The 25,481-nt window shown below is 34.8% G+C and overlaps 1 protein-coding gene across 1 annotated transcript in view; it reads left to right on the plus strand.

Annotated features, from left to right (window-relative positions):
• Positions 1-25,481, plus strand: part of CFAP54 (cilia and flagella associated protein 54) — a 118,676-nt gene that overhangs the window by 12,449 nt on the left and 80,746 nt on the right. The window contains exons 5-21 of the mRNA XM_027815404.2: positions 1,321-1,379; positions 2,693-2,836; positions 3,267-3,380; positions 3,476-3,577; positions 10,190-10,388; positions 11,464-11,559; positions 12,716-12,828; positions 12,946-13,114; positions 13,780-13,865; positions 15,872-16,006; positions 17,057-17,207; positions 19,020-19,078; positions 20,088-20,216; positions 20,892-21,039; positions 21,796-21,873; positions 21,955-22,076; positions 24,997-25,170. Of these exons, the coding sequence (XP_027671205.2) occupies positions 1,321-1,379; positions 2,693-2,836; positions 3,267-3,380; positions 3,476-3,577; positions 10,190-10,388; positions 11,464-11,559; positions 12,716-12,828; positions 12,946-13,114; positions 13,780-13,865; positions 15,872-16,006; positions 17,057-17,207; positions 19,020-19,078; positions 20,088-20,216; positions 20,892-21,039; positions 21,796-21,873; positions 21,955-22,076; positions 24,997-25,170 (2,078 nt within the window). The remainder of the gene's footprint in view (positions 1-1,320; positions 1,380-2,692; positions 2,837-3,266; positions 3,381-3,475; positions 3,578-10,189; positions 10,389-11,463; positions 11,560-12,715; positions 12,829-12,945; positions 13,115-13,779; positions 13,866-15,871; positions 16,007-17,056; positions 17,208-19,019; positions 19,079-20,087; positions 20,217-20,891; positions 21,040-21,795; positions 21,874-21,954; positions 22,077-24,996; positions 25,171-25,481) is intronic.

The following is a 25,481-nucleotide window of genomic DNA, read 5'->3' on the forward strand; positions in this document are numbered from 1 at the left end:
ATGATTTTAGTGTGCTACATACCAAAAAACCCCCAACCCAACAAAAAACCAAAGAGGAAAAAATGAAACTTCTGTGAAGTAGGTACACAGAGACTGGTGTATCAAGATTTTTATTTCAAGAAGAGCAATAATATACTTTTGGTTTGAAAGGCAATGCTATTTACTCAAAAGTAAAAAGGCTGTTATTACTTTGCTCTACTATGGTCAGCTGTTGCAATATAAATTGAGACAATAATGTGGTTTTAATTTAATTTTGGAAAACGTACTTTCTCTGAGCTTTAATTGGTCAAAATTCTTATAATTTTGTTTTGCTGGGACTGCCGTTGCCATCAGTCTCTACTTTTGAGGTCTGTTTTTTGTTTGACTGTTTCTGTGGGAGAAGAATTAAAATTAAAATATACTCACCTGGCATTCTTAAGTCCCACTACCTCTGTGTGGGACAGGTCTCTGTACCAAGCCTAGCTAATAATCTAATCTAATCTAATCTAATTAGAAGTTGGCAATAACTCAGATTTTCCCCAGTTCCTGACCATTTTTCTGCAATTTCTGGCAATAGATTTTGTGCCTTATTAGAGATTTGACTGTTAAAAGGAAATCTTCTTAATGCTTGCTCCATGCTTATTGGGATAATAATACCCTTCTAGCTATGACAGTTGACATTGTGATGCCTCCCACTGCCATAGGTGTCCCATTCTGAATATTCATACAGACAGAAGAATAGTTGGGTTTTTTCCCTCCAAGAACTGCAATATCTTTTATACTTCTAGGGCTGATTTTTGAAATGCAATTTTGTGACATAGCCTAAATTAAGATTTTTTTTGACAGGATTTTATTTGTAAGTAATTTTGATGCTCTTGAAAACTCTAGTCACAATTTTCTTCATTTAAATTATCATACTTACTGTCACATAGTAGTGGCGTTGTCTGCCAGGACAGTGCCATGACAGATTAAAACAATTATGTAAGGTAAGATCTGTGAGGAGAGGTAATATTTTTTTTTTAAGAGCCTGGCATTTGGGGATAAAACTAAGATTTTTCTCTCTGTCTGTTACTTAATAAAAATTTTATGTAGTATATTTTTAAGATTTCATTCTTCTATTATACTACTTCATTGTATTAGTATTTTTGAAGCTAATAATGCCCAAGAATTTAATGGCTCCACCTTCTCTAATTTAAAAGTAGTTATAGAAAAATAATTAGTTTATTTTTCAGTCTCTGGAAGTAACAACCCAGTTATTAAGAAAAAGTTTCAGTTGGTTAGTTTAACAAATTTAATGTAGGATTATAGAATTTGCCTATTTTCTATTTTTTCTTTTTTCAGGTACTCTTCATATTTACACCATATGCAGACGTTTGATGATGCTAGGTCAGTCTGCTAAGGTATGGCCAAATAAATAGAAGCATTTTAAAAATTTACAGAAGATTTGAAAATACACCTGTATTTTGCATAACACTATACTCTTGACTTTTCTATAACATTGTCATTGCCAAAAGTAGCACTTTTGTCACAAGGGAATAAAATGTCTAGATTGCAAAATAGCTGATTTCTAAGCCCTCATGCCTTCATGATTCTGCCTTTTCCTTAGTTGTGGAATGGAGCCCAGCATAATGTCTTGCTGGTGTTTGAGATGAGGTATGTTGGACTGTTTCAGAGGGTTCTCGATGCATATTTTTTTTTTTTTTTTGACAACTGTATCAAGTCCCAGGAATTGGTCGTTTGTTTCTTAAGATGTGGAAATGTACTGACACCTGGTGGCAAGGTTTTCAGTTGTAAATACTTGACAAAAATAGACCTGGCCTTTACCCCTTGCCCTTTTTTTTTTTTAACTATGAATGCATATTTTTTCTTGGCTTTACTTTTTTCTCCTAAAACTGGAAGAGAGTCTGACTCAGCCTTAATCCAGTATATTTTCTTGTCTGCTGGTTATATTAATCTTTCATCGAGCAGGAGAGAGTTTTTTTCTCTTTGAACATCTCTTACTGAAATCAGAAGTGATTTAGCACCTTCTTTAACATATTCAAGTTTTTACTGTACAGAAAACAGAGGAATTTATTGTAGGTATATTTTAGAGTCTTTAAATTCGGACAAACAGAAAATCTGTATATTGACTTAATTTAGGATTAAGGTTGTGCATATTTTGGGTACCTCAGGAAACACCTGACCCAAAGAAAATACAAGGGGAAGATATTGTTCTATCAGTTTAGTAGGACTTCTTAAAATTAGACTGCTGCAATGACTATGATGGCCCTCATGTTAAGAGCTGATAGTGTAGTTCCATGGTTGTAAAATAATTCAGGCTCAGCCTGTCACCAAGGAATGCAGACTCCATTGCATTCCGAATAACCTTGCTGATCTAGCTGAAAACTAACAGAAAAAAAAATGGTCACTAGAGATGACACAAAGGAGAGGGCTATCTCTCATGATAAGAGCAGATGAGAGGGAAGGGCAGGACCTTTGTCTGGTGGCAAGGCTGTAGTGAACTGGAATGGTTAAGGTAGTTTGGAGGCTAAAATATAATACTTGACAACAGTTTCAGATGGGAAAAAACCAATAATATGCAGAAGAAATGCTTCACAGCCAATAAAACACATTACAGGTGAGGATAAGTCTTTGTATGTGTTGTTTAGTAATAGCAAGTGTATTTATGTAGGTTAAAATGCATTCAGTTTGAAACTGGATTTCTTCAATACAGGTCCTGGAATATTTACTGTGGGCCAGTATATGTATGGAATCATCCATTCCACTCTTATCTGTACATTATTTGACGTGGAGATCCACCCTATATACGGCGGTTTCTCAGTGTTATTTTGATTGTCAAGCCAGCATTCATGGAGAGGTATCCCGATTTATCATACATAGCATTTCAGATATGATCAAATGGGAAATAAATATTTATTTAAATATTCCTGCTTATTATCAGTTCATATGTATTTAGAGTTCTGTCCGTATTCCAAAATTCAACTACAAAGTGGAGGTGTGTTTCCACATGTAAATGCGTAATCAATTAGAAGTTAAATGTAATAATACTTTGTAATATAATCACAGTCATAGACTTCCAGCATTAAGTAGTGTCTAGCTCCCATTCACATATACAGAAGGTATTTTGCAAAGGTTTTCATCTCCTTTTCAGTTATTGTTCATGACCTGTCTTTGCATTGCAGCTCTTTGTAGTTGTCTGAATTCAAGAATGATATAATTCTAAAATTAAGTACCAACATACAGAATATGAAAACAGAGTATAACTATTTTTTTAATGCTTCGGACAGATATTTGCTCGCCATGGTCTGATTAAAATTGATGAACTGAAGCAATTAGAAAGCATCAGTTCTTCACTGGAAAACTCAGAGACAAAAAAGATTTTTAGAGAAGCCACTCTAAAGGTATCATTCTACAATTCATTATAAACAGGTAGAATAGTTACAATCTATGAACAGAACACAACACAGTTATTTACTTACTTTTTTCTTTGTGTCAGATGTCAGTAATGATTTTCAAGAGAGCAGTATATGAGTCCAGAAGAAAGCCAAAACGCTACTTTCGACCTAAGTTAAGACTTAGCCTGAAAGAAGCACAAAACGTAAGTCAAACATTTTGTGTAATCCTTCTATTTGTTTACTATTTGCATGGGATGAATATGTGATATAATTCTGCTTAATACACATGGTGCTATTCACAAAGAGAAAGTTTTACTCTTTCGGTTTCATAGTTAACATAATTTATTATTAAAATTCAGAACAAAGTTGACAAGAGTCAAGATGTAGTAATTACTACTTTGGAAAATAGTGATTGTTTTCCAGCATTTTTTCCTTTAGCAATTATGTTAGCAATAAAAATACAAGAAATCTTGTTCACATTCATACCAAGTGTATGGGAGTTCTGAGTTTGCCCTGATGTGTTAAATTACTGTGAAGAAAAAGGGGTACTTTGAAAAAAAGCTATGTGTTTTTAAATTTATTTATACTTAGAATGGAGAACTCTCTTAAGTCTTGAGAAAGTATTTTTGAAGGCCACTTCATGAATTAGAGAAAGACATTCAGGGTACAAAGTAGACTTCTAAGGAAGTAATGAATTTCCTCAAGTTTCACACTTTCCTTGTGCTGTTTTCAGGCAGTGTCAAAAACGAGTTATCCATTGGGATAAGGATTATAAATAAGCAGAGAAAATGCTTTTTTGTGTGAGTGCATTGTCCCTTTTTTGGTCAGCATGCAGACTTCAATATATCAAACTTTAGCAGTTAATTTTATCTTTATGCCATTATGCTACTGTGTGGGTTCATAATGTTTATGCATCTTACTTAAACTGTATCACCCATTTTTAGTCATGAGTTGGCAGGTCTTTCAAATTCGAGACCTTTCCTAGATACAGGACTGCACAGATAGAACAGAAAGTTCTCATGTTGATTGAGGATGCTTTTGTCTGAGTGGTTATTCCCTTTATGATGGACAGGTGGTTGTTCTGTTTTCTTACTGTTTGCAACTGTGATTTAAATAAATTTAATTATTGCAGTATTCCGTAGGAAGCTGGCAGAGGAGAGTGACTGAAAGTACTAATCAGCAAGCTCCCCAAACCACGTTCTTTTACTGGAGTAATATTGCCTACTCATTGGGATGCTTTGCACCCATGTAAGCAAAAGATTGTGACCTCTTTGCATTGTGACACCCTCTTGTGATAAAAACCATTATTCTGTGGAATGTTCTTAGCTGATGGTGGTATAACTGTAGATAGTTTGATTTTATTAAGTAAATTATTTTCTTTTGCAAATACTGCATTATGAAGAACAGTATCACAGGAGTAAGGATGTTGGTTGAATGGGACTCCTGAAAGTCATTTAGTCCAGCCTCTGACTTGAAATATGACTTTTGCCCATGATATCTCAAATTAGATGTGGCTTTGTCTTCAAAACCTTCAATGAATAAGATTCCCTAGTCAATCTAGAGAACCTCTTCCAGTACTGCCCTACTTTCCTAGTTAACATACTTTTTCTAGTGTCCAGTCTGCAAGTCACCCCTGATGCTTTCAGAATCATCTGAAGTAATCTAGTCCAGTCCCCCAAAGTTGAAACTGTGGTCATTACTCCTTGTTACACTGTCTGTTTCTACTCAGAAGAGCTTGGTCTGCTTAATTTTATCACTCTTCAAGTAGTTGTAGGCAGCTATTAGGTCACCCATTAGCCTCCTGTTGCCAGGCTTCCTCAGCCGATTCTTTTGTGGTTTATGCCCCTAAATATCTTGGTAGACCTCCATGGGACCCTGTCCTGTTTCTTAGCATCCTTCTTACACAAAGGAGCCCAAAACTGTAGAGCCCCATGAGTTCTAAGTAACGGAAGAAAATAACCTTTCAGTGTGTTGTACACTTCCCCTAGTGTATCCCAGTCTGAAGTTTGCCTTCTTTGTGACAAGAGGACACTGCTGGCTTAAGTTTAACAACCAGGTCTTTTTTGGCAATGCTGCTACTCCAGAAGCTGGTTTCCAATCTGTAGAGATGTATTACTCCCCAGATGCAGAGCTTGGCACTTCTCCCAGTAGAACTACTTCCTCAAGTTTCTCAAGGTCTCCTTGGACTGAAATTCCATCATCCTTTAATTCTTAGGATGTAGGTATAGATCCATTACATATGTACCTCATAATACAACAGCAAAATTGAGGAACCTTTGCATTTTTAGAGAGACAAAAGGAACAAGATACTACAAAATGACATCACCTTTGCCACAGTTTATCTAATGCTAGAACAGATTCAAACATTCAGACCTGAATTAATAGTTTTAATCTGGATTTTTTTGTTCATAATTATCTAATTTGTTCATAAAATACTTTGGGATAAGCTGTATGTAAAAACATGTACTGCACTAGGTACAGTAAAGCTGAATCAAAAGAACAATGATGTTTTTTCTGTCTTAAAAAAAAATTAATATTGGTCAATTTTTATTTAATTATTTCTTTGCTGTTACTCCCTAGTATGTTAGGGTTTTTTTAAAGAAAATTGGCTGTATTAGAAAGACTTAACAGAAGCAACTAAGATTTTTCATTTGAACTACTTCTGGTTAATAGTAAAATTATAATGAAGTTATACCAAAATGTTACAGATATGATCTGATTGTATTGAACACTTCTGTTACATTAAGTTACTTATCAAAGCCTTTTGAAGTTTCAGTATTCATTTTCAGAATGAAGTAAACTTACTTCAGTTTCAAGTATGAATTGTAATTAATATTGAACAGCTGTGTGGACAGCACAATTGACCTGTTTCAAAACTTACTTACTGGAAATATCCAAGATAGGGCCCGGACTTCAGCATGTTCAAGTATGTGTGGTTTGCACATATAAGGGTACTGGTCAACTTTCTCAAGGTCAGTTGATTCTGGAAGACTTCTGAAGTTCTGAATGATGGTCATCTGAAAGTCTGGCTGAACCATTAGGATATTAGGAACTCAACATGCTTTCAAATAGGGCATCTGCTCATCAGACACCTGTCAGGTTAGTAGGAACCTTTGTTTGTCACATAGCAGGAATCTCATATATCTGATCTCCAGAAGCTTGAAAAATCTTCAGTAGCTAATTTTGTTTGGCAGTATGTTTGACTGTCTGACGAAACCGAATGCCTGAAGTTAACAACAAATTGTTAGAAATTACACTGTTCATAACTCCCCCACTAAAATATTTTGCTTCTAAAATGTGTCATAACAGTTTTCATTACCTTATTTAAGCAGGGATTATATTGAATGTTCATATTTGTTTCTGCATGCCTTTTGTAGTTTTTTACAAGATTTGTTGAATGACTTAAAATCTGAAAGCACTGTTTAAATAATTATTTCAGAATATTTTGTAGGTTTATTAAGTGTCAAGTAAATGCAAAAATATGGGAAATTTATTTTTGCCTAATGTTTTGACTTTCAAAACAATTTCCTTTTTAAATTATACTACATTGTACAGGTTCTATAACAGGTAGAATAGTTATATTTAGAGCTCAGTCCAGCATGTTACAGAGTACATTATGCTTGGATTATCAAGGAATTAAAGCTCTTCCTTCTAATCTAGTATGTGCGCAGTGGAATATGGTTTTGTACTTAAATTACCTCAGAAAAGGGAAACAAGCTAGTCTAATTATTTAGTTTGTTAGCTTTCACTCTGAGGTTCTTTTACACCAGTGCAATATTTGTTTTCTGAACATGAAAAGACAATGCTTATGCAAAAATAGTAGTAGTAAATTACATGCCTATTCTGCTCTGCATTTTAATGAAGGTATTTAAACAAAACCTGCAATTTGTGCTTATCCTATCCTGGAATATATGTGATGTATATTGCTTTCTGCTTGCATAGATCTGATTCCGACTTGGCTCATAAAAACAAATCCACAGTGTGTGGAAAAAGATATATTGAATACAATGACACAAAACATTAAAATAAATGTGTAGTTTGCTTTGATATTTTTTTAGTCTGCTAACATTATTATGATATTTATTTAAAAAAAATGTTGAAAATTTGGTTTTGAGTTATTTTGTTAGGAGAATGTGCATCACAATCACAAAATGGTTGAGATTGGAAGGGTTCACTGGAGGTCTTCTGGTCCAACCCCTCTGCTCAAGCGGGGCCACTTTGAGCTGGTTTCCCAGGACTATGTCCAGTCAGCTTTTGAGTATCTTCAAGTATAGAGACTCCACAACTTCTTTAGGCAACCTATATCAGTACTCAGTCACCCCCAAAGTGAAAAAGTGTTTCCTGATGTTTAGAGGGAACCTCAGATGTTTCATTTTGTGCTCATTGCCTCTGGTCCTGTCACTGGGCACCACTGAAAAGAGCCTGGCTCTGTTGTCTTTGCGCCCTCCATTCAGGTATTCATATACACTGATGAGATCCCCACTGAGCATTCTTTTCTCCAGTCTGAACAGTTCCAGTTCTCTTAGCCTTTCCTCATAGGGTAGATGCTCTAGTTCTTTAAACATCTTCGAGGCCCTTCTTTGGACTTTCTCCTGTATATTATGTGTCTCACTGGCGAGCCCAGAATGGACACAGTACTTCAGGTGTGACCTCACCAGTAGAGGGGAAGGTTCCTCTCCCTTGACCTGCTAGCAATACTTTGCGTAACGCAGCCCAGGGTACTGTCAACCTTCTTTGCTGCAAGGGTTCATTGCTGGCTCATGTTCAACTTGGTGTCCACCAGGACCCCCAAGTCCTTTTTTGACAAGCTGCTTTCCAGCTGGGTGGTCCCCCAGCATGTACTGGTGCATGGGTTTGTTCCTTCCCAGGTGCAGGACTTTGCACTTTTCTTTGTTGAATGTCATGAGGTTCCTATCAACCTGTTGAGGCATCTCTGGATGGCAGCATGACCCTCTGGCATATCAGCCACTTCTCCCAGTTTTGTGTCGCCTGCAAATTTGCTGAGGGTTGTGGGAGGCATTGTCAAAGCCTTTACTGAAATATAGGTAGACAACATCCACTGTTCGCCACTGCTCTACCAGGCAAGTCATTTCAACATAGAAGTGTATCAAGTTGATCAAGCATGACTTCCCCTTCTTGAATCCATGGTAACTACTTCGGATGGTTTTGTTGACCTTCATGGGCCTCAAAATGGTGTTGTGATTTAACCCCAGCTGGCAACCTAGTACCACACAGCTGCTCACTCACAATTTCCTGTCCCCTGGTGGGATGGAGATGAGAATTGGGAAAAAGGTAAAACTCGTGGGTAGAGATAAGAATAAATGAATAATTGAAATAAAATTAAATATAACAACAACAATTGTAATGGAAAAGAGAGAGAAGGAAAGAGGAATAAAATCCAAAAGGAAAAAAACCCCCACAAATGATGCACAATACAATTGCGTACTACCCACTGACCAATGCCCATCCAGTCCCCGAGCAGTGATCACAAGGCCCCAACCAACTCCCCCAGTTTATATAGTCAGCATGATGTTCTATGGTATGGAATATCCCTTTGGCTAGTTCAGGTCAACTGCCCTGGCTGTGTCCCCTCCCAATTTCTTGTGCCCCTACAGCCTCCTCAATGTTGGGGGTCTGAGAAACTGAGAAGTCTTTAACTTAAGTATAAATATTAGGTAGCAACAACTGAAAACATCAGTGTGTTACCAACAATATTCTCATACTAAATCCAAAACATAGTATTTACTAGCTACTGAAAAGAAAATTAACTCTATCCCAGCCAAAACCAGGACAAATGGTTTCTAGGATTAGTTGCTCCATCAGTATCCGATATTAACTATCTTTTTTGTTTACTTTTACTATACTTGCAGCAGAAATAGTTCCTCTTGACAGATAGTTATAGTATTGATGAGGCTGGCTCATTATGTAAGTTATTTGAAAACAAAAATAACTCATTAACCTTAATACTTTACATGCTGTCAGATATTGAACAGATCAGTCTTTTTCCATCAGGAACACATCTGAGCTGGTCTGTAATTTGGAAGCTAAAATAAAGGATGTGGATCCAGCAAAGCAAGAAAGAAATTCCCACATTTTTGTCTAGTTAAATGTGCCTAGGAACAGATCTGGTGGTTTTATTTAGGAAAGTTCCAAATAAATAGAACTGAAATGTTGATGGATTATGAGCAACATTTTAAAGTAGCGTATCTCTGATTTACTTTATGTCTGGTAGTGGTTTGATAACCATGTAAACAAAACATTGAAATAAAATTTTAGAATATTTTCTTACACAGATATGTGATTTCTTAGTAGTTAATACTGCAAATACATTTTAGTGTGTTCTGCCTTGTAATTTTATGTTATGCTGTTTGAAATGTGCAACTGAGAGACTATAATAGTATTTCACTTTCACTGCAGTGCTGAGCACCCTAATCTTTCTCTGATTTTCTGCAAAGTGGGTAGGACTTAGGTCTTTATGGTCAAGTTTGTATTATTATAAGGAGAGATCTGGGTGGCTTTAAACTACATGGCCTTAATACTCTCACTTATAATTTCTATTGTATTGTTTTCTAAGTGAAATACCACGCAGCAGTGTGGTTGCTATGAAATTATGGCACTTGAGTCCTGTACCTGCGCATGAGGTTTTACTGTGTCTTTGAAGCATGAAATTCATAACAACAATATATATTACAGTATATTATTTTCTGTTTTAAACATGTACTTACTTTGTGATGGAGAACTGTTTTGAAAGAAATCTTGCTGTATTGTAACTCAGATTAGATATTACAAGGCTTACATTATCTTTTCTTACTTAGTTGCCATGGCCTCGCACTATTACTGAACGGCTGCTGACAGAAATGTTTGATGGTGTGGCAGCTCAATTCCTGGCCATCCTGGAAGCTCTGTCTGATAGTAGCAGGCGTGTGTTGCACCCTGTTCTACCTGGTCCTGATGAAGTGGAAATTCGTGATGTTGTTTCAGAGCTTCTTTTTGCAGGCTTGGAAATCCTCTCAGGTAAGAGCACAAAGAAGCAAAAGAGTGTTGGTGAGGAGGCCAGACCTCCATTATATTTTATCTTTTGTTTGTATAAAAGAAAGAACTTGCCTGAAGGCATATATTTCATTTATAACAATAGCACCTATAGAAGCAGGTAAACTTTCTTATCTTCATAACTTTTAAAATAAAAATCTGGGTTGATGTCTGTGGTCTGTTGTACCAGTAAAAATCTACAGTAATAGACATATGGCTTTTCTGAATACAGTGGAATTTACTTTCTTCATAGCAGCCCGTATGGTGCTGCACCTTGCATTTGTGGCTAAAACAGTGTTGATAACACACCATTATTTTGGGTATTGCTGAGCAGTGCTTGCACAGCACCAAGGCTGTCTCACCAACCCTCCTGCCATCAAAGGCCAGTAGGCTGGGGACGGGCAGGAGGTTGGGAGAGGGCATAGCTGGGACAGCTGACCAGAACTCACCAAAGGCTATTCCATACCATATGACATCATGCTCAGCAATAAAACTGGGGGCTAAGGGAGAGGGCAGGGGGACAGTAGTGGTTATAGTGTTTGTCTTCCCAAGCAATTGCTACATATCCTGAGGCCCTCCTTTCCAGGATGTGGCTGGATATCTGCCTGCCTATGGGAAAGAGTGAATAAATTCATTTTTTGCTTTGCTTGCAGACACAACTTTTGCTTTTCTTATTAAACTGTCTTTATCTCAACTCATAAGCTTTTCCATCCTCTTTTCTCCCTGTGTCCTGTTGAGGAGGTGCAATGAGAGAGCAGGTGGGTAGGGGTCTGGAAGCCAGGCAAGGTCAACATACCATGATCTTTTATGTAACTTCTTTTTTAAGTCACTCAAAGCTAAATTTAAAAACTTGAGGGAAACACTGGACTTGATGATTCCTTCCAAACCTTTTTTTGCTGGGCTGTGGGTTGAATATAGATATACAGGTATTTTGTTAGTAAAAGAATATATATAAACTAAATACACTTCAGAATCGTATTTTCTTGATATGATTATGGGCTAATTGCAATACAAGTAAAATACAATATAAACTGATTTAATGAATTGTCTATATTAAAAGGTGGAGTGAGCAGTACTAGTATTCAAGGAAGTCATTGCACTGATCATTTTGGTATAATTAATGCATCATCAACCCTTCTGCAGTTGATACTGACAGGTAAACTAGCTTCAAATTTTCAAAGGATTCTGTACCCAGTGATGAAAATACTTGGTGAGCAGAATTAATTTTCATATTAGTAGCAGTTCTATGCATAAAGGGACTGCAAAATTCTGTCCTCGTTGCATGAGATATGCTTGTTTATACATGTAATGTTAAGATATTCAAAAGGGATTATGTACAGATACAATCATGATTTTCTTAACACAAGTATTATCTAAATAGCATGTAGTAATATAGAGACAATGTAATCACATACTGTTCACATAGCAGTTGATCTAGATATGTTAATGTCTCTAAACAATTATTCAAAAGCCAAATACTGCAATAATGTCCTGGTACATTCTTATGGAAGTGAAGTGGGATGCAGGAACATAAGGACTGTCGTAAGCTTGTTGAGTCCTTGGACCAATCATTGTGCTACTTTGGAAAATAATAGCTGTCTATTACTAAGTTAATATTGCTAACATCTTTTAGGTGAGTGACCACGTACCCAGGTGATACAATGATTATGGCATATTCTTTGGACTGCAGAACACTGCTAAATATATTAACTAAGACACTTGCTTAGAGTTCCAAGGACTGGGAGATCCCCTTTCTGCCCTACTGTGGTTTGAATAAACTTGAAGAGTGAAAATATAGACTTCCTATGTGTACATACACATTTTTTGATACAGTAATGAGAAATGCTCACCTATCTGGCAGAAAAAAATTTCATGTTTCTATGCATTTTTTTAAACTAAATTTCTGATAAGAAGGGTCATTATGGGGTGATACTCAGATTTAAGCTCTTTCTGCAACACAAAGGACTAGATCCTTGAAAGTCTCTACATAAGTACATTATTATCAGTAATAGTAGAGCCTTTTTGGAATGTAACAGGACATTGCAGATACATCATTAAAGTAGTACGTAAGCATAGACATTACAGCAAAATAAGAAATCTATTGTATATTGTAGAACTATCAAAGCATATGTCAAGATTGTGCTGACTCTTCAAAAACATGTGGAGCTTTATCTTTGTATTTATCAATACCCAAATTATGAAATTAAATTAAACTTCAATTAAATATCTGAATATATATATATAAATATACATATATAAAAAAAAATATATATATATAAAAAACTGATAAAGTATTTTTGTCATCATTGCAGGAGAAAAGGGAGTGTCTGGAGATGCTGCTGTGAAATTCATAAAATTAGCTTTCAGTTATGAAGAGTGGGATGTGTTTGATTCTGCTATTGGATTTGTTGTTAATTTTCTTCAGGTAATCCAGATGCTATTTAGACATTCTTTATGTAGTCTTTTCCTATGAAGGTAAGGAAGAGTATTCAAAGTACATATTTTTTAAGACAAATTTGTATTGTTTTCTTCTTTTAATTAGGCTCAAGATGACCCAACATGGAAGAAAGCTGAAATGGAACTCAAACTTCTTACACTGATGCAACCTTTACTATTTCCAAGAAAATTTAAACATGATTTTTCTATTAGTGAAAATAATACCAAAGAAGCTAGGATGCCTCATGGTTCTGAAATGAAGCAAACATTTGGAAGTGAGTGTTGTTCAGTTATGGCTGTGTTTACATTTGAAATATTTTTGCAGCAAGAAATTTTGTTTATTATTTAAAAAGCTATGTAACACGGTGCATGTAGTATTCTATGACAAAAACTAGCAATTGAGAAACAGCCACCTACTGAATTTTTGTTTGCCAAAACATGACTTTATACCATTTCCCTTGTGTGTGAAAATGCATGATGCATGTTAAACTTATTTATATGCAGATGTAAAATGGATGAATGCCTATAGAGAGATTTTCAGGACAAAAGCAGAACAGACATGTTTAACTTCTTTTGTCTGTTCTTATACTTCACTTACATAGAATTTCTTGACTTTGAAGCAAGAAAAACTTCTTAAAGCAACTGCAGTTTAATTCTATGACATTCCAAAAAACTGCAAATATCTTGAAAATTTTCTGTTTTCAAAAATAAAAGTGCTTACTTTCCACAGAAGGGAATAAAATTGGGAATACCTGTCCCCTTTGTATTTACTGTTTCTTGGACCATATTATCTGCTGGCATAAACTGGTAAGTCAATTCTCTCACTTGTTTTCAAACACAGGTTTGTAACTAGAAGTAACCTATTGCCTTTCCTTTTCTTTGTAACTAGAAGTAACCTATTGCCTTTCCTTTTCTTCCTTTTGATAAATGTTGAGTGTAGAGGGTTCCTTAAAGGGTGGAGAGCCTTCTCATGAACTTATCATTTTGGCAACAACAGTGTTTTCCTGTGTCTCCACATCTATGCAGGTAATAAGAGAATTAAAGACATTTCTTCTCAATGAATCACTTAATCTGTAATGAATGCATATAATTTAATACCAAAGGAATCAGTTGCATGATTAACTAACAGCAAGAATATAAAAAAATGAAAAAAACCCCTACTTATGAAATGTCATAACTTTGTGATTTTTGTTTTAAATATTTGTTTCATTTTTTTTTTTTAGTTGATGCTATGTAATCAGGCTACTTTAAAATGTTTAATAGATACTGAATCTATTTGGAAGATGATAGGGCTAATTGCATGTTTCGGCTAATCAAGCAGAGATCAAATTTCTTCAAGTATATTAGATATAGGTTGGCAAATATACTCAGCTGTAGAAAACACATCTGCAATATTTATAGATATGGGAGCAGTTACTTTAAGGAATGATAATAGCAGAGGTATGTCTGCAATTTAACATAAATGCTTACGGCAAACAAACAAGCAGCAGCAGCAGCAAAGAAACCAGAGAGTGGAACTTTTTGGTCTGAAGTTTCTACTACAGAATAATCTAGTTACGTATCTGATTGTTTATTCCCAGAGTAACCACTTTTAGTTTACTTGCTCAGAGATTTCCATTAATGTGCTACTGTGAAGGGAAAAAAAATACAGTGCAATGTCTCCACTAGCACTTACATTAAAACAGTTTGTGATCCAAAAGACTAATGAAAAATCTTCCTTAGAAAAAACCTGTTCTGATAACATGGCATATGTCTTAACTGCAAAATTTATCTTAGTTACAATTTTAATATTGCTCCAATTTGAGGTTAACTGGAGACACACGTTTCTAGATTTAGTGTAATATTTTCAGTCAATATACTTTGCCTGTGAGATAAGTTATACCTTTAGAGAGCATGATTTGTCAGGTTTTTTACATGACCACTCTATCATAGAGACAGGTTACCTGGATTTAAACTCTTCTGGTTCTTTTACACTTTCCCACAAATCTCCTTGGTACCTAATCTGTCCAGGGAAGAAAGACAAATTCTCCTCTGATTAACAGAGAATTCACTGATGGTGAAGTTACCTGATACAGCTGAGCCAATCTAACAGTTTGTTGCCACCAAACAAGTGGCAAAAGTAATCTTGATTTACTTCTTTTTCAGTCCTTTTCTCCCCTCTCTTCTCAATATCAATATCAATATCATATCCCTGAAATCTTACACTCGTACCTGTATGAATGGACAGATAGTGTGGATATAGCAGGCCTGAGTTTCATTGCACCTGAGGTACTCATCTAACTCTGGTATAAATGACAATAAAGATGTGTACTAAACCTTAATCACTGTTCAGAATGTGTTTAACACAGCGCAGATGGACTCTATGGACTTTTAAAATGTGTTAATTAAGAATTTTATTTAATAGAGTTTTGATTTTTTTTCTTCACTAGCTATAGATGTGTTTTAACATTTCTTTCAGTTGTTAGATATTGCACTCCAACATTTTTTCTAGTTGTTTAAGCTGTTTTTCACTACTCCCTTATCTGAGATGCACCAATAATCCATGGAAGTACTCTGTCAATGCAAAATGTAACCTACTAATTTAGATCTTCTGCAAATATTTAAATACTTCAATAAAAAAATAAAGCTGTTAAATTGCATTACTTAGTTTCCCCAGAATGTATTGACTGTTGTAACAATTTGCAGATAGTTAATTTGCTTGTCTCTCCGATGTAATTTTCATCTCACTGCTTTCCTCATCTGTGTTACTTTTAAGAGCTTGAAAATAAAAAAAAAAAAAGAAAAAGAAAAAAAATGATACCTCTTAAACCACTTGTATTGTTGGGAGAAGAAAAGCTTGGGTGGTCTACCAGAAATTATGTTTTAAAAAATATTTCCTAAGTTTTCAAAATGTTGTTATCCCTTAAAAGACATTTAAATATGATAATGGTTTATTTACTTATTTTGAGAAATTTCAAAACTGTTTATGTACTGACTGTTTTGAGAGTATATACATACCTGTTTCTACAATTATATCTTCTTTTTCTTCCCAGAATATCCAACCTGACGAAGAAATACTTGTTGATGTGATAATGTTTTTGTGGCAGAAGTGTAAAACGGGACTGCAGCAAATCCAAATGAGTGGAAGTGACTACTTAAAATATGTCCACAAATACAAAGCTTACCAAGTACTCCTTTATTATAATGTATTTATTTTAATATGAATGTAGCCTGCTTTACTAAAGCCAAGATAAAATTTTAGTGTCCAGTCTAAGTACTTTTTCATATGGTAAAATGCAGATAAGTCTTCACTGAAAATATGAATTGTAGATACACTTTGAACACACTGTGCTCCCATATGCCAGTATCAAAATACCTCTTAGCTTTTCTCTGTAAAGTAACGCATTCCCTGCCAGTGGGCCATAGTGGAAAGAAGCTAAAATAGTGAAAGTATTCGGGCATGATGTAATAGAAGCATTTGGTGTGTTGTGGTGGAAAATATCAATATATTTCAAGAAAGTTCCCTAGATTAGTTGAACAAAGTGGCAAAAACCTTGAAAAAAGCTTAACAGAAGGGAGATGGGGTTCAATAGTATTTGGCTTACTGGATGGAGCCACAGCCTTACCTTGAACTTTCCCTGAGGCTGAGAGGCTCTTGGTGAATGCAGTCTTCCGAAGGGTAATTTACGCTAGTTTCTCTGGGCTGCCAGTTGATGCTAACCAAGCAGTTCTGGAGGAGTTAATTTTGTATTGTGATCCCTATAGTAAAATTGTTCAGAGATTCACCAGAAGGTTACTTTGCAGTTACTTTCCTTGTGTGTACAACAGCAGCATTCACACATCTTACACTGTTTAAGTGGGAAGATATGGGGATAAATGAGAGGCAAATGACCAAATCTGCTGGAAGGCTTACCGCACTATGACAAGATATGAAAGTTGTGCCCGTAGAACAATCATAAACCTTTCTAAAATAATAAAAAATAATACTATTCTAAAATAAAAAAAGTCTGCTATCTGAAGAAATAGGAGCTTTGGAGCAGCATAAATTCAGCATCTTAGGCTGGTGGCATTCAAAAAAAGAAGCCAATTCCAGGAAGGGAGTTGTGTCCATGTTTGTGAATCTTTTTAAACAATTTTGACTGCAAACTCCTATCTACCTCTGCAATACATAAATATCTTGCAAAAATTTCTTTTAACTCTGTCTTCATTCTTTTTCTTTTTCCTTCCCTCATTTTTAGTGGGTTCAAGTACTCTGGATAATAAATGAAGTAATTCAGAAAAGCAACATAGCAGACACTAATGTTGTAATGCTTGCAGAGATAACCTTACATCTAACTGCAATATTGGAAAACATAGCTGATTCTACAAGTAAATCTATGAAAAAAACAGGTAAAGCTTTCAACACAAATTTAGTTTTCTTTCAAGATTGGAACTTTTCTGAGTTGAAAACTTTGACAAATATACATATTAAAAAATTATTGTAAGGACTTCATAGAGAGTAGAATAGTTTTTTGTAGACACAATTTCATCCATAATTGGAGCTAATGAAACCTGGTTTTCAAAGGATTTATGCCTTACTTCCTTACATTTCCAGTTCTACCAAAGTGACCCCATTTTAAATCATATCTCTTATGACTCACCCTCCCCAGAAGTCTTCTACATGTCTCTTCACCTCTTTGGGGCAGCCTCAGATCACTTGTATGTTCTCTGAATATTGGCTAGGCAGAAGGCAGTATGTACTGTGGCTCATTTGGAGCATGCAGGTGCTGGTTGACTAGTGGCAGGCCAAACAGAAGAGGGAAATACTGAGGTCATACTGAAGCTTTTGCTTTATTTGGGTCATTAATTTGGATCTCTAGTCTACACAAGTCTTGATTTTTGTGTAGGAATTCTATTGTCTTTGAAATTTAACTTAACTTGGCTGACATCATTGGGATATAATGCAACCACCATCACATTAAACAAATTTCCTTCCAAAAGCTGACTAATGCTGTAAAATAGGAATATTTAGACATATTTTTAAAAGAAGTTCTCTGTTGTTGTGGATGTAGTATCTTGGAATATGAATCATAGTTCTCATAAATGTTTTGCAGTAATTAAAGAGTAGATTTTAAGGACCCTTTTACAGCATATCTATGAACAGAAGAGAATGACAATACCTTTTACTCTCTTCAAAGTAAGAAAATCTTGGAACACTACTATTCATTATAAAGGTAGAGAAGGTATTGTTTTCTGTGATGTTTTGAAAATCATACTGTTCCGATGGAAAATAGATGAATCCTCATTGTAGCATCACTGCTATTCTTTTTCATTCAGTTTAAATGTATCTTTTTGGAGGAAAAAAGGCTGAATAGATAGGAACCATTGGTGAACACAGGCTAATAAATAGCCAGTCAAGCACACATTTATGCTGAGAAGCGTCTTTACTGAATGCTTAGTGAATATAGATTTTCTTATTTATGAGATAGAGACAGTGAAAAAGCAGAAATAAAGAGGCTAAAGTGGCATAAGGAGTACAGGAGTGACTGGAAGGTTGTCCCTCTGAAAGGGCAAAAAATGAATCTATTTCAGCAAAGAAATACAATTTTGACAGGCTAGGGGGTGGTAACCAAGAACAAAGAATCTGCTTCCTCTTGTTTTGGAAAGGAAAACAAAATTCTGGATGCATTCTTGATAAATGAAGACAATTTAAACAATCCAAATGAACTTTAAAAAGTGATAATCCCCTTTCAAGAAATATTAAATTGAAATAGTATGTATCACAAGAATATGACCTCATTTATTTAAAAATCCTCTTGTAAGTTAAATTAGCGTGCAAACTGCTGTGAATAAGATAACACATATATGTGAATTGATTTTAAAATGGAAAATTTATATGAATGCTACAACAATGTTAAGGAACTATGAAATGGGTCCAGGTTTCACTGGCTTAGATATAATGCTGCTATGAAATATAGGATACATTTAAAAATATTACATTATTGGATAAGCATATACTGAATTAGTATAATTGTACATATGTAGCTATTGTGTTTAAACCCCTAAAAGCTTTTCAAGAAGCAATGTAATTATCTCATAGTCAAGTACTGAAGAACTGAGTTATGTCCAGACTCTTGAGGAAGTAGCAGAGCTAATCAAATGGTACTAAAATTTTCTGAGTATATTTCATTTTCACTTTCTGATTTTCCTCCTATAAAAAAGGAAAAAGAAGTGCCTCTCTCTTGCAAGATGAAACCTGTGATATGCCTGAAATACTGATGGTAACATCTAATTAATTTTCATTAATACAGTGTTTTTGAATAGCATAAGAACAGTTGTTTCTCCTTGAAGCTTTTAATACAATTTTGTATTTAGTTTTATAAAGCTGAAATGTTTCATACAATCGTGCTAGAGCAGAGGAGAAAAGCAAAGATATTTTTCCAAATGAAATAAAATCTGAAAATTTTTCTATAGTCTTTTTTAGTAATCTGTGATATGGAAGAAGTTTTATTTGAAAATTTTTTTACAGTATGAACATACTGATTTCTGCCGTACACTTTTTTATGCTGATGTGTAGTACCAGCTTTAAATGGTTTAATAATGCATTTTTTAAAGGTCATACAAACTTCAGTCCTTGCTTAATTTAGGAAAATATTTTGAGTTGTGGTTTTGCTTGTTTGTTTCTATAAGGGTAATGTGGAATAGATGGAAGATCCTGAGTTTCTTTGCTTTGTTCAGTGTGTTCAGTGCTTAGCACTTTGCAGAAGTGTCCAACAAAATAGTTCAAAATTACTTAATAAAGCACATTAAGAAGGCAAACATTAGTCTGAGGATTCAGGAATTTTGTCAATGATATGTCTTAATACTTACCCCCATGGTGAAACTTTGATTCAATGACAAACTACTTAAGGGTGGTGTTTTCAAAAAAATCAGTATTTTCTTAACAGCATTTAATGGAACATTTGAAAAGTGTGAAAAATGCTGTGTTCATCAACTTAATTTTCTAACTGCAGTTTCATTCTGCTGTAAGCTAACTCTTTGAGTTAGTAAAATGTTTCTTTGACAGCTGAGGGAATATCAGTCCTAAATTAATTAAAATTACTTGAAATTGAAAACATTGACATTAGTATGTCAATATGAAAGCATGGGGAGCAGTGCCTATGTAAAGACTATTTGACAGAGTTTAAACTGCAACAGCTGAAAATAATAGCACTTTACTTTTGATAGTCCATATTATAGCTTTTAATGCTGTTATTTAATAAAGCATGTTTCTATGTGTTTTCATTTCAGAAAAGTCCTACAGAACAATTACAAGTTGCTTATGAAAGTCTTGAAAAAGCAATTAATGGAATGAACACATCTCGCTTAATGACCCTTCTACCAGATGGAAAGTCGATATTTGACAACTGCTGTACAATGGTAAAGTTTACAAAAAGCTACACTGCATCAAAATTTATAAATAATATATTGGATTTTGATGACACAAACCTCATATTTTCTTCATACTTAGAAATCTTAGCATTATCAAATGCGCCTCATCTTCCTGCCTCATGTAAGAGGAGAACAGAAGAAATAAATCTTTGTGTAGCAGAAACAGCATTTCTCTCTTTCAGTAACTCTTTAGGATTTCTTTGCTATTTTCTTCTGGAAATAATTATAATTTATAACTTTCTCCTATAAAATAAAAGCAGAAATCCTTTTCATATTCATTGCTTGCAACAGTTTATTATTAACATTTTTTCCTGTTGAAGGGAGATCAGATTTTCTAAATATTATCATTCTACACCAATATGATCTTTTTTTTGTGGACTGGCAACACAATAGAACATATTTTTCTGCAGTTGCGTATTTATTATTAATTTAGTTTCCTATGGATTCTCAGGATTTGTCTAGTTTTCTCTGTCCATTTTCTGTGCTTTCTCTGTCTAGTCATTCTCCTTTTCATGTTTTCTTGAATGACTGCATATTACATAGATATGAGAAATTTCAGTGTTTTGTCAATTTACTGAAATAATAGTATCAATATCAAGATAAATGCAGTAAGCTAAGTCATAAAAGTTTGTGTTTGCTTAATTGCCATTTCCTATTTATTAGGTGGACTCAAATGATCAGGATTTGAATTCCCTTTTGGGATGTGGTAATGATAACACAGGAACAGGTGATGTTTTTTTAATGGATTTACATTTGGAGCTTATTCAGGCCCAGCATCGAGTAGCTGTGAAACTTCTTAAAATGATAAAAGGTAGGTTTCAGTAAAGCTAAATGATCTTCATATCTTGATTAGAGTTCTCTGTTAACATATGATGTAATACTAAGAAATAAAGGAGTACCTACTTTCTGAAGAGGAGCTGATGTTGGGCAGTTTGTATGCCACCTACAGATTGAAATAATGTACTGAATTTGCAGAATTTAGATTTACTGCATGATATGAATCTCTAACGTCTACTCAACCGATGTAAGTTAAACTTTGCTAACAAGTACTGGATTGGATTCCTAGACAGTTTTTTTTGGGGGTGTTTATAATATTAACAGTATCAGTAAGGGAGAACTGGGGGATGCTCTACAGTATTTTTTTCCCCTGTAATTCTAATTTTCTTTCTAGAGAATGATGAGTATTTTATTCAGTGCTCTTTGTAATCCAGATTTCTACAGTCCGCAGATATCCCGCACTTGCCAAATGCTGTCTGGAAAAACTCTACTTGGTCTCCCATTCTTGTTTTTTTTTTTTTAAAGTAAAAGCTAGTATGAGTTTGACACTGCAGAGTTCCCCTGTGCACTGCTCCCTAAAATCAAACAAGATTACTCTTTTCCTGTGATGTTAGTATAGCTACTAAAGATGTTAAAGCATGAGGGTGGAATATTCTTTGTGGCATGAACCAAACAAAAGAACATGAGATGGAGCAGAACTTTACTACAAAACTACATATTAACCCCCCTTACTGAAATTTTCTCAGTACCACTATTAGAATGAGTAACTCAAGATTTCCTTCCCACATAGGTGCTCAAAAGGATGATGAAAGTCTTAAGTCTAGCAAGTCTCATGTGAAGAATATTAAAGATTTCTGTTATTTAACAGGTAAGGCTTATTATAAGATTTTAGAAGTATAATAAATTACTGCTGCTGTTTTATAAATGTCTTAAAATATCTGTTTTACAGAGGCATTTATAATGGGAAAAATAAAAAAGAATAAGCTATCCAAAGCAATATTTTTGATGCAAAAGGCTGCACAGAAGTTCCCTAAAGAGTTAACCACTTCTTCCCAAAGGCAGCTACTGGAGGTAATAAAATAATATCTTATAGTAGAAATTCTTTATCATTATTACAGTTTTTCATGTCCTGTATTATTATGACTTTGATTACTCCTTCTTATAAAAAGAAGAAAAATGGAAGGAACTCGAGGGACAATGGGTGTTTTTAACTTCTGTTGTCAAAATTTCCCTGAGAAGTTTCATTATGGTGAAAGAATGAAGTGACTTAAAGTAAGGAAAGAGCACATCCCCAAATTCTGTGCACACATGCAGATTGCAGGAAACATGAAAGAAGATACCATCTTTCTTTCTACACTTAACCACCTAGACTTTGCAATTATGAACCTATACCCTGCCAAAATATCAGGCAGGTTTCCTTCTCCCCATTGCAACCTTCAACATCCTTCTTTTTCCAAGATCTATAAGCTGTCTTAGATTACTTCAGTGATGATGACATGGACTTTATTTTATTAATGTTAAATAAACAGTTTAGAAGTTGGAGATTTTGGAATTTACTGAGGCTGAAAGTCAATTCTTCATGGGGTCATTTCGAAGTCTTTTGAAATCAGTGGAAGTCTTTCCGTTGAGCTTTGTACCAGCATCTCTCCATGAAAATTGCCTTCTCATCAGTGGGGCATAAAATTTATTTATAGCCTGTACAACAGATAACAGAATCTGCAAGTTCTACTATATAATATATGAAAAAGTATTTTAAACAAGAAGTTGCTAGATAGTGTTTTTCTTTTAAGTACTACAAATTTGGGAGCAGGATAATTAACACACATATCTTTTATGTCAGAAGAATGCAAAAACCAGATAGATATACACTAAAAGTCTCTCTCATATATTTGTAAAATATATGGAATTTATGAATAGAAGATGTAGTGATATGATATGAAATTTGTAACTAGTCACCAGTGAGGCTTTACAAGCAATTCCCAAGAAATATGTGGTTATCGCAAACAAACATTTGCAAAGGCCTTGTAGTGAACTTCAGTATATTTTACTTCTGTGCACTTTTCACTGAGAAACATGTAGGTAAAAAAATATAATATATTTGGAGCCAGTTGCCAGAAAATGCCAGAATTAACTTTGCCTGGACAAAGTTTGCATGATTTTCTTTGATATTTGTGCTATGATGAAATATGTAATTATATGCTCAATTAATTTTCCTCCTTGTGGTGGATGGTGCTCACTTCATGAATAGCAAAACCATACCTTTATTTTCATGCTTCTCTGTAGAGGATTTTGCCTTTTGTATCGTAGACCATCCAAGACGTCTATATAGAACTGCTCATACCTTCCAGTCTTTTCTACTGTACTCAGCACAATATGAGATAAATCTGTTTTTTATTACACTGCAAAATAGGAAAGTGGTTTATTTGTTTGGAAAACATAGAAATAACCTTTTCTCATGCAGTAAACCACAAGGCAGCTTCTGAGTCATGTGTATACTCAAATGTGTCACACTGCTTAACTGCTTTAGCTACTGTGTACCCATCACATCATATACATATCACAGTACAGCTTACCATAAAGAAGTAAAATTTTTGAAGAAGCAGTGAAGTTTCTTAATTATCAATTGCAAAAGCTGAATGGTTGTGTGAGGGAAAGAGTCAGTCCATATCTTGCTTTTTTACTTATATCCTTCCTTAAACATTTATTACTAGGGTGGATACAACCTTAATGTAAAGGGGCAGGAAGTTGAGTGAAGTGAGGGGCTGTGCAAATGATTAGCTATGTGATGTGATTAAGGCTCTATTAAATCTTAACTCCCCATTTCACTGTAAATCTATGGCTGGTTTTTTGGTCATTTTTGGACATGAGGTACAAGGCTTATTCAATCTGTGGTCTGACCTGGTATGGTTGTTCTTATAGCCTTATAAATGTATGAGGACAGAAACAAGGAATTATTAAGGTGCAAGATTATAGGATTGTCACTGAATAACCAATAACTTCAGATTTTCTTTCTCAGTTTATTTTTCAGACTCAGTTCAGCCTAAATCCTTGGTCCAGTGTATGGTACTAAAAGGCTTAAAATAAAAACCCTGGTTGTAGAAATGTGTGATCTATCTTCTCCCCGAAGAATGTAATTTCTCCAAGGCATCCTTGATCTCTTCATCTCTGGGAGCTGTCTTTTTTCATTTTGGTTTGCACTGCACAGCTCCCACAAATAAAGATTTAAAAGTACTAAGTTCTTAGTATTAAATTTCCAAGTTAAGTTTCCCTTATCCTGACAATGCAAACAAAGTAAAGAAACCTATCAATTTGCCATTCTGTCCAGTAAGAAAAAAACGTACCCTGATCTCCAACCAAATGTCCACATAATCACTATGTGCAGGAGGCCTCCACATTTTTGGAAGACATTTATTAGACTGTTAGTCAGCTCTCAGCTTTCTTCAGCTAACCAAGGGAAGTGTCTTAGCCCTACTTTTCTGGGCCTGCACTCTCCTCCATTTTCTTTATTTCTGGACTGTATTTATTTCCTCAATTTCTGGAGTACAGAAAATCAGTCTAATCACTTCCACAGCTCCTTCAGAAAGTCCAGGGCTTAGGTCTCCAGCTCTCTCCTAAATAAGAGCTGGTATCTTTTTTGTTTCTTGTTGGAGCTAATCACTGGTTGACACTAATTGCTAATTAACATTATTTGTGGTCACTTTCTTTTTTCCTATAGGTTCTTCCAAAACTGGATATGCATCAGCCCTGCCTCTTTCATATGCAACCCTGCATTCTCTTTATTGTACATTGTGAAATTAATCAGTATATGTAAGGCTTACACAAAGTACCATTCAACCTGATTTAGGATGTAAGATGATATGAAAATCTAGAAATGTTTTCTACATAGCAGTGGATTTTTTAATGATCATTTTGAAAACTGTTTAAAAGTGTTAAATCTATCTGATTGTTATGTTTTAAAAGTTTTCTCCTTTTGTTTTAATTTAAATCATAGGAAGCACTAACTTTAATTGAGCAAGTTGAAGCTGAACAAAGAGCGTTGTATCATAGTCTCAAAGAAACTATGAACAGCAAGAAAAAAAGCAGAACTCCTCCTCCTCCACTATTACTTTCTAGATCACATTGCTCCATGACTTTTAAACCAGCCCCATTCTCTTCAGATGTTCAGGTAATGTTTTTCATGATGACTGCATAAGAAATAACTAAACAATACATGAGAGAGAAAAAGTTGTTTCAACAGTGCTAATACCATCACAGTTTGTTTTGTTGTTCTTGAGAAGATTATGTGATTCTGACTTGTGTTGTTCCCCCCATGCTCTGTGAGTCAGTTGTGACTCACTGTTTTGATCTTCACATTTGCATGAAAATTTCTTAATCTCATGCATCATGTTCCTTGGTGCTTCTGTCATATAACACTTATTCTACTTGTCAAAATCTCATTCTTTCACTTTTAGTCTGACATACTCCTAGTTACCTTCT

This window comes from Falco cherrug, chromosome 5 (genome assembly GCF_023634085.1).
Source record: "Falco cherrug isolate bFalChe1 chromosome 5, bFalChe1.pri, whole genome shotgun sequence".
Taxonomy (NCBI): domain Eukaryota; kingdom Metazoa; phylum Chordata; class Aves; order Falconiformes; family Falconidae; genus Falco; species Falco cherrug.